The 15520-nt window shown below is 47.2% G+C and overlaps 1 protein-coding gene across 1 annotated transcript in view; it reads right to left on the bottom strand.

Annotated features, from left to right (window-relative positions):
• Window positions 1–15520, bottom strand: part of LOC140714856 (ATP-binding cassette sub-family C member 3-like) — a 188134-nt gene that overhangs the window by 66827 nt on the left and 105787 nt on the right. Inside the window, exons 7-8 of the mRNA XM_073026539.1 lie at window positions 6416–6547; window positions 1547–1759 (exon numbers count right to left, since the gene is read on the bottom strand). Coding sequence (XP_072882640.1) covers window positions 1547–1759; window positions 6416–6547 — 345 coding nt within the window. The remainder of the gene's footprint in view (window positions 1–1546; window positions 1760–6415; window positions 6548–15520) is intronic.

Raw genomic sequence — 15520 nt, 5'->3', positions numbered from 1 at the left:
AAATTCCTCCTCCTCATCTGGTAGAGTTGCTGCTTCAAATCCCAACGACAGGGTTTAATCCTGTGCAGTTTGAACCTCATCCCATGATGTGGGGCTTTGCTCTGAATTATTTATTTTAATTTATTTAATGAGTGCAGAGTAGGCCCTTCCAACTCTTTCAGCCATGCCACCCAGAAACCTCTGACACCCCCAAGTTAACCCTAACCAAATCACGGGACAACTTACAGTGACCAATTAACCTACCTGGTACGTCTTTGGGAGGAAACTCGAGCAGCCGGGAAAACCCACGCACTGCAAGGGTAGAATGTAAGAGACTCCTTGCAGAGAGCACTGGGATTGAACTCTGATGCCTCAAACTGTAATAGCATTGTGCTAACTACTACACTACTGTGGCACCAATTATTTCCCAAGTCCCAAAGACACAGGGGTTAAATCGTGCATATATATGTGGTGGGGTGTACAGGATGTCCAGGGAGGGGTAGCCCCTCTAGTGGGAGGGTTTGTCATGTCCATCCTAGGACAGTTCACTCACCTTTGATCTCTACCAGACACTCAGCTGTCACCTGCAGCTCCAAGTAGCCACTTGCATGCAAGAGCAACCACACCCCGGTACATCGCTTCGACAGGCAGGCTAACCAGATGAGGGTAGTGTGCGGCCTCATACTCCGGTGAAAAAGCGACGTGCCTGTCCTAGCATGCAAAGTCAACTCTGGCTAACTGGGTGGATGAGATTTGAAATCCAAAGGACAGAAAGGTGGTAGTGTAATGCACTGTGAAGAGCGAAGGGATGACAAAGCACAGAAGACGTCATGGTCATCACTGCCACCAAGGAAGACCCCAGTTTGTGATGCTCGAACCACTGGACCCGGACTTCTGAGGTTGACAGAGTGGAACTGCCCCACTGCAACAGCTTTCCACTTTAAAAACTCTCCTCCACAGGTTCCCTGTTTCCTGTCATTGTTGGACATGACGGACAACCATCGTGTGTGGTAGAATTGGTTGGGGTGAGAGGGAGTGAAATTTGATGAGAACGTAGGGAAAGCAAATGAAAAGGGTGCAGGGTTATGTTACAAACAATCTGCTGGAAGAATTCAGTGGGTCGAGTAACATCTATAGAAGGAAACACTGCATCAGAACCATAGGGTTATGTATCAGAGGACCACGATGCCTGTGCTATACTATGTGAGTTTAATCTTTCATTCCCATCTTCCCCTCTCCTACTCCCCACTTCTATGCCACCTTTGGACAAACTTGGGAGAAGTTGCAGCCTGGTTTTTCTGCTCGCCTTCTCTGGAGTCAGGTGTGGGGAGCATTGACCCAGGAACTCCCATCTTCGTGTGGAGATTTGTAATTCATTCTATAGCAGGAATGAGAGGGGACAAGGATCCTTCTTAATATCCCAGAGGAAATCAGACAAGGTTAGAATGTAAATGACCAGCTGGAGTAAATTAAAATGCTGCTTTTTCTTTCAAGAAATGTTGGACAGAATTGAGATAAGGATTCAATATGAGAAATAATTAGTAACTTTAGACTATAAATGTCGTACTTGAGAAGCTGTGGATTGACAAAGGACAGCAAGTCCTGGCAAAACTTCAGTGCTGATCCCACAAGGAAGTACGGAGCAAAGGTCTTGCACAGAGCTAGGAGGAACGAAGGCTTCTTCTGCTGCACCTTGTTGGAAACGAGAACTTCAGCTTCATGGGGCTCACCCTCCAGATTGTTCATCATGAGCGAGCATTTGTCGAACACCTCTTGCTTCCTGGCCAAGGAAGGATCACACAATAGTAATTTATTGCCTTGGATATGTAGCTTCATTCACAACATCAAGCCTATGAAACTCCTGTAACCCCCTTCTAGGTATCTATTAGTTTATGTCTAAAGCCCCATTCACTTCACGGTTAGATCCCGGCCTATAACTTACTCCCATGTATCTGCTGTTCTCTACATAATACCCCATAAGACATAGGAGCAGAATCAGCCCAATGAGTCTGCTCTGCCACTCCATAATATCTGATTTATCATCCCTCTCAACTCTATTCTCCTGCCTTCTGTCCATAACTTGTATCGCCCTTACTAATCAAGAAGCTGTTAGCCTCCACTTTAAATATACTCAATGACTTGGACTCCACAGCTAACTATGCCAATGAAATCCACAGATTCACCACCCTCTGGCTAAAGAAATCCCTCCTCATCTCTGTTCTAAAGGGACATCCTTCTAGTCTGAGGTGCCCTCTAGTCCTAAATTCCCCCACTAGAGGAAACATTCTCTGCATATCCGCTCTGTCTCAGCCTTAGTTCCCCTAATCCTCATGAAAACAATTAACCTCTTGACTAGTTCCCAGTCAATAAATGGAGGGTTGCCCTCGCTGAGAGGTTTGCATCTTCGATAAGGTGCCGGTTAACTCACTAGCAAATTTGCAGTTTGGTGATCTGTAGTCTCTAAGAGGACAGAGTGCGAGAAACTTGTGGCAAGAAGGCTGCAGGTCAGGGCGCGAGTGATGTTCGACTCCATTTCACTGATTAAAGCTTCCATCATTTGCTGATTAAAGCAATGAAGCCTTGAGGTGAATGTGGAAAGTGAGCAGTGGCTGCCTGCCTTTAAATCGCTGGGGGATCGCTCTGCTGTAGAGAGGGGAGACTGTCTTCTTAAATCGCTGCGGGATCGCTCTGTTATGGAGAGGGGAGACGGCCTTTTTAAATCGCTGGGGGATCGCTGTGCTTTGGAGAGGGGAGACGGCCTTTTTAAATCGCTGTGCTTTGGAGAGGGGAGACAGCCTTTTTAAATCGCTGGGGGATCGCTCTGCTGTAGAGAGGGGAGACTGTCTTCTTAAATTGCTGCGGGATCGCTCTGTTATGGAGAGGGGAGACGGCCTTTTTAAATCGCTGGGGGATCGCTGTGCTTTGGAGAGGGGAGACGGCCTTTTTAAATCGCTGGGGAATCGCTGTGCTTTGGAGAGGGGAGACAGCCTTTTTAAATCGCTGGGGGATCGCTGTGCTTTGGAGAGGGGAGACTGCCTTTTTAAATCACTGGGGGATCGCTCTGTTATGGAGAGGGGAGACGGCCTTTTTAAATCGCTGGGGGTTCACTCTGTTATGGAGAGGGGAGACAGCCTTTTTAAATCACTGGGGGATCGCTGTGCTTTGGAGAGGGGAGACTGCCTTTTTAAATCACTGGGGGATCGCTCTGTTATGGAGAGGGGAGATGGCCTTTTTAAATCGCTGGGGGATCGCTCTGTTATGGAGAGGGGAGACGGCCTTTTTAAATCGCTGGGGGATCGCTGTGCTTTGGAGAGGGGAGACGGCCTTTTTAAATCGCTGGGGGATCGCTGTGCTTTGGAGAGGGGAGACTGCCTTTTTAAATCACTGGGGGATCGCTCTGTTATGGAGAGGGGAGACGGCCTTTTTAAATCGCTGGGGGTTCACTCTGTTATGGAGAGGGGAGACAGCCTTTTTAAATCACTGGGGGATCGCTGTGCTTTGGAGAGGGGAGACTGCCTTTTTAAATCACTGGGGGATCGCTCTGTTATGGAGAGGGGAGATGGCCTTTTTAAATCGCTGGGGGATCGCTCTGTTATGGAGAGGGGAGACGGCCTTTTTAAATCGCTGGGGGATCGCTGTGCTTTGGAGAGGGGAGACGGCCTTTTTAAATCGCTGGGGGATCGCTCTGTTATGGAGAGGGGAGACAGCCTTTTTAAATCGCTGGGGGATCGCTCTGTTATGGAGAGGGGAGACAGCCTTTTTAAATCGCTGGGGGATCGCTGTGCTTTGGAGAGGGGAGATGGCCTTTTTAAATCGCTGGGGGATCGCTCTGTTATGGAGAGGGGAGACAGCCTTTTTAAATCGCTGGGGGATCGCTGTGCTTTGGAGAGGGGAGACGACCTTTTTAAATCGCTGGGGGATCGCTGTGCTTTGGAGAGGGGAGACGGCCTTTTTAAATCGCTGGGGGATCAGTCTGCTATGGAGAGGGGAAGCAGCTTTTTGATTGCTGGTGGGATTCTCTGACAAGCAGACAGGAGACGGCCTTCAGATTGCTGGGAGGATCACTCACTGCTGGAGAGGGAAAGGCCTGCTGCTGTGCCTAGAGAACAATACCCAGATATTCTGCATTTTAGAAATGGACTTGGACTATACACTTTTTATCAGTCTTATAGTTTTTTATATTCTGTGTTTCTCGCTCTATTTTAAAAAAATTTTTCATGTGCAGGGCAGGGGGATTTCAGGGTTGATGAGTCTTTTCTGTTTTTGTTAATTTTTTCTGTGAGGAGGAGGGATTTGGGGGATGATGATCGTGCTGCTGTTCTTAATTTTGTGGCAATCTGGAGAAGAAGAATTTTGATAATAAATGAACCTTTGAACCTTTGAAATGTTGTGCTTTTATTTAAGAAGGGTGGCAAAGGGAAAAACTGGGAACTGTAGGCCAGTAAGTCTAACATCTGTGGCAGGGAGGATCCTGAGGGATAAAATATAGGCACATCTGGAAAGGTAAGGGTTGATTAGGGGCAATCAGCATGGCTTTGTGCACAGAACATCACATCTTATAAATTTGATCAAGTTTTTTGATGAGGTGACCATGAAAATTGATGATGGCAGTAGATGTGGTTTACATGGACTTCAGTAAGGCCTTTGGAAGCTGCTCTGGAGGGTTAGATCCCAGGGAGAGCTGGCTAACTGGATATGCAATTGGCTTGACAGTAGAGAGCAGAGGGAGATGGTGGAAGATTGTTTCTTCAGAATTAGAATCAGGTTTATTATCACCGGCATGTGATGTGAAATTTGTTAAACTTAGGAACAGCAGCAGTTCAATGCAATACATAATTCTAGCAGAGAAAAAAATCATAAAAATAATAAATAAAATTTTTAAAAATAAGTAAATCAATTATGGTGTACGTATATTGAATAGGTTTAAAAACACGCAAAAACAGAAATACTGTATATTGAAAAAAAAGTGAGGTGGTATCCAAAGATTCAACGTCCATTTAGGAATTGCATGGCAGAGGGGAAGAAGCTGTTCCTGAATCATTGAGTGTGTACCTTCAGGCTTCTGTATCTCCTGCCTGATGGTAACAGTGAGAAAAGGGCATGCCCTGGGTGCTGGAGGTCCTTAATAATGGAAGCTGCCTTTTTGAGACACCGCTCCGCGGGTACTTTGTAGGCTAGTTCCCAAGATGGAGCTGACTAGATTTACAACCTTCTGCAGCTTCTTTCAGTCCAGTGCAGTAGCCCCTCCATACCAGACAGTGATGCAGCCTGTTAGAATGCTCTCCAAGGTACAACTATAGAAGCTTTTGAGTGTACTCATTGACATGCCAAATCTCTTCAAACTCCTAATGAAGTATAGCTGCTGTCCTGCCTTCTTTATAACTGCATCGATATGTTGGGATCAGGTTAGATCCTCAGAGATCTTGACACCCAGGAACTTGAAACTGCTCACTCTCGCCACTTCTGATCCCTCTACGAGGACTGGTATGTGTTCCTTCATCTTACCCTTCCTGAAGTCCACAATCAGCTCTTTCATCTTACTGATGTTTAGTGCCAGGTCTTGGACTGGAAGCCCATGACTAGTGGTGTTTCTCAGGGATCAGGCAGGTCTTATTGTTCTCTATATCAGTGATTTGGATATGAATGCACAAGGCATGGTTGGCATGTTTGTAGATGCACTAGAATAGGTGGTACAGTAGATAGTGAAGGTTAGGGTAGGCCATTTAGAACAGAGATGCGGAAAAACTTTTTCACCCAGAGAGTGGTGGATATGTGGAATGCTCTGCCATATCCAGAAGGCAGTGGAGGCCAAGTCTCTGGATGCATTCAAGAGAGAGTTAGATAGAGCTCTTATAGATAGCGGGGTCAAGGGATATGGGGAGAGGGCAGGAACGGGGTACTGATTGTGTATGATCAGCCATGATCACAGTGAATGGCGGTGCTGGCTAGAAGGGCCAAATGGCCTACTCCTGCACCTACTGTCTATTGTCTATTGTTATCAAAAATTACAGGGAAACCTAGGCAGGTACATTAACATATTTTGAAAGGCATTTAGACAGGTGCACGAAGAGAAGTTTACGAAGTTACAGGTCGAATATTGGCAAGTGGGTTGAGCTTGGATGGGGCATTTTGGGTTGAAGGGTCTGTTTTTGTACTGTGGAACTCTGATTCTGCAACATGATTCCCCAAACCGCTTGATTGGTTCTTAATCTGTGACTCACTACTGGATATCCAAGATCCTGAATATAAATTCCTTGATTAGATTCAATCTTACATATCTGAGATTCTGTATTTTAACTCCTACACCATTCAACTAGCCCTATGTACAACACCCGAATTCTTGTGTCAGATTTTTGCCTCTCACTCACCCCAAGCAATTGCTTACTTCCGAGATAAACAATCTGTTAGCATGTGAAGGGGACGGAATCTCCATTACCTTTGTGCTTTCAGCTTCTCTTTCTCCCATTCTCTCAGCAGTTTTGGCACAATGACCTCCGACTTGTCCTCATGGTTCAGTGCCCAGAGATCCTTGTCCTCCAGAGAGCGCCTGTAACCACGTATTGCCATACTGTGGAGACATTTGTATTCATATCAGAACTAGTGCTCATATTCAAAACCAAGTACCACTCCAGGCATCAAATGCCATCAAGCTCTCTACAGATCAACGCCGCAGCACCTTCTTCAGTCTTGCAGATTTTTCTCAGAATCAGATTCATTATCATTGATATATGTCATAGAAACAAAGAAAACCTACAGCACAATACAGGCCCTTCGTCGCACAATGCTGTGCCAAACATGTACTTACTTTAGAAATTACCTACGTGTAACCATAGCCCTCTATTTCACGAAGCTCCATGTACCTATCCAGCAGTCTCTTAAAAGACCTTACCGTATCTGACTCCACCACCATTGCCGGCAGCCTATTCCACGCATTCACCACTCTCTGCATAAAAAAAACTTGCCTCTGACATCTCCTCTGTATCTACTTACAAGCACCTTAAAACTGTGCCCTCTCGTGATAGCAATTTCAGCCCTGGGAAAAAGCCTCTGACTATCCACACGATCAATGCCTCTCATCATCTTATACACATCTATCAAGTCACCTCTCATCCTCTGTCGCTCCAAGGAGAAAAGGCTGAGTTCACTCAACTTATTCTCATAAGGCATGCTCCCCAATCCAGGCAACATCCTTGTAAATCTCCTCTGCACCCTTTCCATGGATTCCACATCCCTCCTGTAGTGAAGCGACAAGAATTGAGCACAGTACTCCAAGTGGAGTCTGACCAGGGTCCTATAGAGCTGTAATATTACTTCTCAGCTCTTAAACTCAATCCCATGGTTGATGAAGGCCAATGCACTGTATGCATTCTTAACCACAGTGTCAACCTGCGTAGCAGCTTTGAGTGTCCTATGGACTCGGACCCCAAGATCCCTCTGATCCTCCACACTGCCAAGAGTCTTAACATTAATACTGTATTCTGCCATCATATTTGACCTACCAAAATGAACCACCTCACACTTACCTGGGTTGAACTCCATCTGCCACTTCTCAGCCCAGTTTTGTATCCTTTCAATGTCCCGCTGTAACCTCTGACTGCCCTCCACACTATCCACAACACCTCCAACCTTTGTGTCATCAGCATACTTACTAACCCATCCCTCCACTTCCTCATCCAGGTCATTTATAAACATCACAAAGAGTAAGGGTCCCAGATCCCTAAGGCATACCACTGGTCACCAAACTCCCTGAAGAATATAACCCATCTACACCCACTCTTTGCTTTCTGTGGCAAGCCAGTTCTGGATCCACAAAGCAATGTCCCCTTGGATCCCATGCCTCCTTACTTTCTCAATAAGCCTTGCATGGGGTACTTTATCAAATACCTTGCTGAAATCTATATACACTACATCTACTGCTCTTCCTTCATCAATGTGTTTAGTCACATCCTCAAAAAATTCAATCAGGTTCGTAAGGCTCGACCTGCCCTTTTATAAAGCCATGCTGACTACTCCTAATCATATTATACCTTTCCAAATGTTCATAAATCCTGCCTCTCAGGATCTTCTCCATCAATTTACCAACCACTGAGGTAAGACTCACTGGTCTATAATTTCCTGGGTTATCTCTACTCCCTTTCTTGATTAAAGGAACAACATCTGCAACACTCCAAATCTCGGGAACCTCTCCCGTCCCCATTAATGATGCAAAGATCATCGCCAGAGGCTCAGCAATCTCCTCCCTTGCCAACCACAGTAGCCTGGGGTACATTTTGTCCGGTACCGGCGACTTATCCAACTTGATGCTTTTCAAAAGCTCCAGCCCATCCTTTTTCTTAATACCTACATGCTCAAGCTTTTCAGTCTGCTGCAAGTCAATCACTAAGATCTTTCTCCATAGTGAATACTGAAGTAAAGTATTCATTAAGTACCTCTGCTTATTGGGCTTATTGGGGGGATCTTATTGAAACGTATAAAATTCTAAAGGGATTGGACAGGCTAGATGCAGGTAGATTGTTTCCGATGTTGGGGAAGTCCAGAACGAGGGGTCACAGTTTAAGGATAAAGGAGAAGCCTTTTAGGACCGAGATGAGGAAAAACTTCTTCACACAGAGAGTGGTGAATCTGTGGAATTCTCTGCCACAGGAAACACTTGAGGCCAGTTCATTGGCTATATTTAAGAGGGAATTAGATATGGCCCTTGTGGCTAAAGGGATCGGGGGTATGGAGAGAAAGTAGGTACAGGGTTCTGAGTTGGATGATCAGCCATGATCATACTGAATGGAGGTGCAGGCTCGAAGGGCCGAATGGCCTACTCCTGCACCTATGTTTCTATGTTTGTTATTTCCTCCGGTTCCATACACACTTTCCCACTGTCACATTTGATAGGTCCTATTCTTTCTTGTCTTATCCTCTTGCTCTTCACAAACTTATAGAATGCCTTGGGGTTTTCCTTAATCCTGCCTGCCAAGGTCTTCTCATGGCCCCTTCTGGCTCTCCTAATTTCCTTTTTAAGCTCCTTCCTAGTAGCCTTATAATCTTCTAGATCTCTAACATTACCTAGCTCTCTGAACCTTTTGTAAGCTTTTCTTTTCTTCTTGACTAGATTTATTTTAGCCTTTGTACACCATGGTTTCTATACCCTACCATGACTTCCCTGTCTCATTGGAATGTACCTATACAGAACACTACACAAATATCCCCTGAATATTTGCCACATTTCTTCTGTACTTTTCCCTGAGAAGATCTATTTCCAATTTAAGCCTCCAATTTCCCGCCTGATAGCCTCATAATTCCCCTTACTCCAATTAAATGCTTTTCTAACTTGTCTGTTCCTATTTCTCTCCAATGCTTTGGTAAAGGAGATAGAATTATGATCACTATCTCCAAAATGCTCTCCCACTGAGAGATCTGACACCTGACCAGGTTCATTTCCCAATACCAAATCAAATACAGCCTCTCCTCTTGTAGGCTTATCTACATATTGTGTCAGGAAACCTTCCTGAACATATCTAACAAACTCCACCCCATCTAAACCCCTTGCTCTAGGGAGATATTTGGGAAACTAAAATCTCTCATCACGCCAACTCCGTTATTATTACACCTTTCCAGGATCTGTTTCCCTATTTGCTCCTCGATATCCCTGTTACTATTAGGCGGCCTATAAAAAAACATCCAGTAAAGTTATTGACCCCTTCCTGTTCCTAACCTCCACCCACTGAGACTCTGTAGACAATCCCTCCATGGCGTCCACCTTTTCTGCAGCTGTGACACTATTTCTGATCAACAGTGCCAAGCTCCCACCTCTTTTGCCTCCTTCCCTGTCCTTTCCGAAACATCTAAAACCCGGCACTTGAAGTAACCAACCCTGTCCCTGAGCCATCCAAGCCTCTGTAATGGCCACCACATCATATCAGTACTGATCCACGCTCTAAGCTCATCCGCTTTGTTCACAACACTCCTTGCGTTAAAATAGACACGTCTCAAGCCTTCGGTCTGAGCGTGTCCCTTCTCTATCACCTGCCTATCCTCCCTCTCGCACTATCTACAAGTTTTCTCTATTTGTGAGCTAACCTCCTCTTCCCCAGTCTCTTCAGTTCGATTCCCACTCCCCAACAATTCTAGTTTAATCTCTCCCCAGTAGCCTTAGCAAACCTTGCCCCCAGGATATTGGTCCCCCTGGGATTCAAGTGCAACCTGTCCTTTTTGTACAGGTCACACCTGCCCCAAAAGAGGTCCCAATGATCCAGAAATCTGAATCCCTGACCCCTGCTCCAATCCTTCAGCCACGCATTTATCCTCCACCTCATCCTATTCCTATTCTCACTATCGCGTGGCATGGGCAGTAATCCCGAGATTATTACCTTTGCGGTCCTGTTTCTCAACTTCCTTCTAACTCCCTGTAGTCTTTTATCAGGACCTCTTCCCTTTTCCTATCTGTGTCATTGGTACCAAAATGTACTACAACCTCTGGCTGTTCTCCCTCCCACTGCAGGATATCTTGGACGTGATCCAAAACATCCCGGACCCTGGCACCTGGGAGGCAAACTACCATCCGAGTTTCTTTCCTGCGTCCACAGAATTGCCTGTCTGACCCCCTAACTGTAGAGTCCCCTATCACGTACAAACAAGCTGGAGGAAATCAGCAGGTCAGGCAGCATCCGTGGCAATGAGCAGTCAACATTTTGGGTCAAGACCCTTTGTCAGGACTGAAGGAGGAGGGGGCAGGGACCCCATAAAGAAGGTGGGGGGAGGGTGGGAAGGAGAAGGCTGGTAGGAGTCAGGTGAAAAACCAATCAGAGGAAAGATCAAGGGGTGGGGGGGGGGAAGCAGGGAGGGGATAGGCAGGAAAGGTGAAGAAGAAATGTAAGGGGAAAGCACTGTGGGTAGTAGAAGAAGGCAGAATCATGAGAGAGGTGATAAGCAGCTGGAAGAGGAGGCTGAGTGAAACTGGGATGGGGGAGGGAATTACTGGAAGTTGGAGAATACGATGTTCATACCAAGGGGCTAGAGACTACCCAGATGGTATATGAGGTGTTGCTCCTCCAACCTGAGTTTGGCTCATCATGGCAGTAGAGGAGGCCATGTGTGGACATATCCGAGTGGGAATATGAAGCAGGGCTGAAGTGGGTGGCAACCGAGAGATCCTGTCTGTTGTGACGGACGGAGTGGAGGTGCTCGACGAAGCGGTCCCCCAATCTGCATTGGGTCTTGCCGATGTAGAGGAGACTGCACCAAGAGCACTGGATGCAATAGATGACCCTGTGGCAACCCACTTTCTGCACAGGCAAACCGGCTCACAAATAGCCAGCGCGCAGGGGGAGTCTTTGGTAATGCACCTCTGACGTCATTTCTGCCCGGAGAGGGCGGGTGCTAGGGATTAAATGCCAGCACTGCGAAGCTTGAATAAACTAGTCTCGAAACGACTTACCGAATGCGTGTCGTCTCTCGCTCTGTATGTAGTACATCGCTACATTGGTGACCCCGACGGTCCAAATGGGATTTGGACCAAAGATGACCGACTCTTCATCTCTTCACGCAGATTCGCTAAAACTGCCGACTTTCTGGACGCTGCGACCACGCGTGTGGTTTAGCCAAGCAGAAGCCCAGTTCCAGATTTGGCAGATATCCTCTGATTCCACGCGTTACTACCAAGTGTTGAGCGCCCTTGACCAGGAGACGGCCGCCCAGGTTGCGGATTTCATACAGTCGCCCCCGGTAGAAGGCAAATATGAAGCATTCAAAGCACTGCTCATTGGGACCTTTGGCCTCTCACGGCATGAGCGGGGTGCCCGCCTGCTTCACCTGGACAGTTTGGGTGACAGACTGCCGTCAGCATTGATGAACGAGATGCTGGCCCTGACCGACGGACACAAGCCCTGCCTCATGTTTGAGCAGGCGTTCCTAGAGCAGCTGCCCGAGGACATACATCTACTGCTGGCCGACGTAGATTTCAGCGACCCCCAGAAGGTGGCGGCCCGGGCAGATGTGCTATGGAAAGCCAAGAGGGAAAGCGTGGCATCTGTCAGTCAGATTACCAGGCCACGTGCCCAACAGCAGACCAGACCAGGCCTGGCAGGGGGGCGCACACAACACAGAGGCAGGAGTGAGGAGGCCAGTGAACAGTGGTGTTTTTACCACCAGCGGTGGGACACGGAAGCCCGCCGTTGTCGCCCGCCCTGCAAGGGCCAGGGCCAGCTGCCGCTAATGACAATGGCGGATGGCCACCAGGACAGCCTCTTGTACGTCTGGGACAAACAGTCGGGACGCCGCTTCTTGGTCGACACTGGAGCGGAAATCAGCGTCTTGCCCCCGACGGCGAACAACACCCGCAACAGGAAGCCAGGACCCACCCTGAGGGCCACAAACGGCAGCATGATACGGACCTACGGCACCTGCACAGTGCAGCTGCAGTTCGGCGCCAGCCGGTTCACGTGGGACCACACTGGCCGCGGTGGCCCAACCACTCCTGGGGGCGGACTTCTTGCGAGCTCACAGCCTGCTGGTCGACTTGCAAGGGAAAAGACTGGCACATGCCGAGACTTTCCAGACGTTCTCCCTGGGTGAAGCCAAGTTGCCGGCCCCACGCCTGGACTCCATCACGCTGTCGGACAACGAATTCACCAGAATCCTGGCGGACTTTCCATCGATTCTGGCACTGCAGTTCACGGCAGCCATGCCCAGACACGGGGTACAGCACCACATCCCAACCCAGGGACCACCCCTCCACGCTCGCGCACGAAGGCTCCCCCCCGGAAAAGCTCTGCCTGGCGAAGGAGGAGTTCAAGAGGATGGAGGAATTGGGGATCGTACGGAGGTCCGACAGCCCATGGGCCTCCCCCCTGCACATGGTGCCCAAAGCAGCCAGGGGTTGGAGACTATGCAGCGACTACCACAGACTGAACGAGGCTACAACTCCAGACCGCTACCCCGTGCCGCACATACAGGACTTTGCAGCAAACCTGCACGGGGCAAGAATATTTTCCAAAGTAGACCTCGTCCGGGGATACCATCAATAGACAATAGACAGTAGGTGCAGGAGTAGGCCATTCGGCCCTTCTAGCCAGCACCGCCATTCACTGTGATCATGGCTGATCATACACAATCAGTACCCCGTTCCTGCCCTCTCCCCATATCTCTTGATCCCACTATCTATAAGAGCTCTATCTAACTCTCTCTTGAATGCATCCAGAGACTTGGCCTCCACTGCCTTCTGGGCCAGAGCATTCCACATATCCACCACTCTCTGGGTGAAAAAGTTTTTCCGCATCTTTGTTCTAAATGGCCTACCCCTTATTCTTAAACTGTGGCCTCTGGTTCTGGACTCACCCATCAGCGGGAACATGCTTCCTGCCTCCAGTGTGTCCAATCCCTCAATAATCTTATATATTTTAATCAGATCCCCTCTCATCCTTCTAAATTCCAGTGTATACAAGCCCAGTCGCTCCAATCTTTCAACATATGACAGTCCCGCCATTCTGGGAATTAACCTTGTGAACCTACGCTGCACTCCCTCAATAGCAAGAATGTCCTTCCTCAAATTTGGAGACCAAAAATGCACACAATACTCCAGGTGGGGTCTCACCAGGGCCCTGTACAGCTGCAGAAGGACCTCTTTACTCCTATACTCAATTCCTCTTGTTATAAAAGCCAGCATGCCATTAGCTTTCTTCACTGCCTGCTGTACCTGCATGCCTGCTTTCATTGACTGATGTACAAGAACACTTAGATCTTGTTGTACATCCCCTTTTCCTAACTTGACTCCAATTAGATAGTAATCTACCTTCCTGTTCTTGCCACCAAAGTGGATAACCTCACATTTATCCACATTAAACTGCATCTGCCATACATTTTCCCACTCACCCAACCTGTCCAAGTCACCCCGCATTCTCATAACGTCCTCCTGACATTTCACACTGCCACCCAGCTTTGTGTCATCAGCAAATCTGCTAATGTTACTTTTAATCCCTTCATCTAAATCATTAATGTATATTGTAAACAGCTGCAGTCCCAGCACCGAACCTTGCGGTACCCCACTGGTCACAGCCTGCCATTCCGAAAGGGACCCATTAATCACTACTCTTTGTTTCCTGTCAGCCAGCCAATTTTCAATCCATGTCAGTACTCTGCCCCCAATACCATGTGCCCTAATTTTGCCCACTAATCTCCTATGTGGGACTTTATCAAAAGCTTTCTGGAAGTCCAGGTACACTACATCCACTGGCTCTCCCTTGTCCATTTTCATAGTTACATCCTCAAAAAACTCCAGAAGATTAGTCAAGCATGATTTTCCCTTCATAAATCCATGCTGACTTGGACTGATCCTTCTACTGCTATCCAAATGTGTCATAATTTCCTCTTTTATAATTGACTCCAGAATCTTTCCCACCACTGGCGTCAGGCTAACCAGTCTATAATTCCCTGTTTTCTCTCTCCCTCCTTTCTTGAAAAGTGGGACAACATTAGCCACCCTCCAATCAGCAGGAAGTGTTCCTGAATCTATAGAACATTGGAAAATGATTACCAATGCGTCCACGATTTCTAGAGCCACCTCTTTAAGTACCCTGGGATGCAGACCATCAGGTCCCGGGGACTTATCAGCCTTCAGACTCAACAGTCTATCCAACACCATTTCTTGCCTAAGATAAATTTCCTTCAGTTCATCCTTTACCCTAGTTCCTTTGGCTACTATTACATCTGGGAGATTGTTTGTGTCTTCCCTAGTGAAGACAGATCCAAAGTACCTGTTCAACTCATCTGCCATTTCATTGTTCCCCGTAATAAATTCACCCGTTTCTGTCTTCAATGGCCCAATTTTGGTCTTAACTATTTTTTTTGCTATTCACATACCTAAAGAAGCTTTTACTATCCTCCTTTATATTCTTGGCTAGTTTACCTTTGTACCTCATTTTTTCTTGGCATATTGCCTTTTTTGTTATCTTCTGTTGCTCTTTAAAAGCTTCCCAGTCCTCCGGTTTCCCGCTCATCTTTGCTACATTATACTTCTCTTTTATTTTTATACTGCCCTTTACTTCCCTCGTCAGCCACGGCCGCCCCTTACTCCCCTTAGGATCTTTCTTCCTCTTTGGAATGAACCGATCCTGCACCTTCTACATTATTCCCAGAAATACCTGCCATTTTTGTTCCAGTCTTCCCTGCTAGGGTATTGTTCCATTCAACTTTGGCCAGCTCCTCCCTCATAGCTCCATAGTTCCCTTTGTTCAACTGTAATACTGACACATCTGATTTTCCCTTCTCCTTCTCAAATTGTAGGTTAAAACATATCATATTATGGTCACTACCTCCTAATGGTTCCTTTACCTCGAGGTCCCTGATCAAATCCAGTTCATTGCACAAGACTAAATCTAGAATTGCCTTCTCCCTGGTAGGCTCCAGAACAAGCTGTTCTAAGAATCCATCTCGGAGGCACTCCACAAACTCCCTTTCTTGGGGTCCAGTACCATTCTGATTCTCCCAGTCTACCTGCATGTTGAAATCCCCCATGACAATTGTATCATTACCTTTGCAACATGCCAATTTTAAC

This window comes from Hemitrygon akajei, chromosome 22, assembly GCF_048418815.1.
Source record: "Hemitrygon akajei chromosome 22, sHemAka1.3, whole genome shotgun sequence".
NCBI lineage: Eukaryota > Metazoa > Chordata > Chondrichthyes > Myliobatiformes > Dasyatidae > Hemitrygon > Hemitrygon akajei.
Note: the sequence above shows the minus strand (reverse complement) of the source record. Positions and strands in the feature narration are given on the sequence as shown.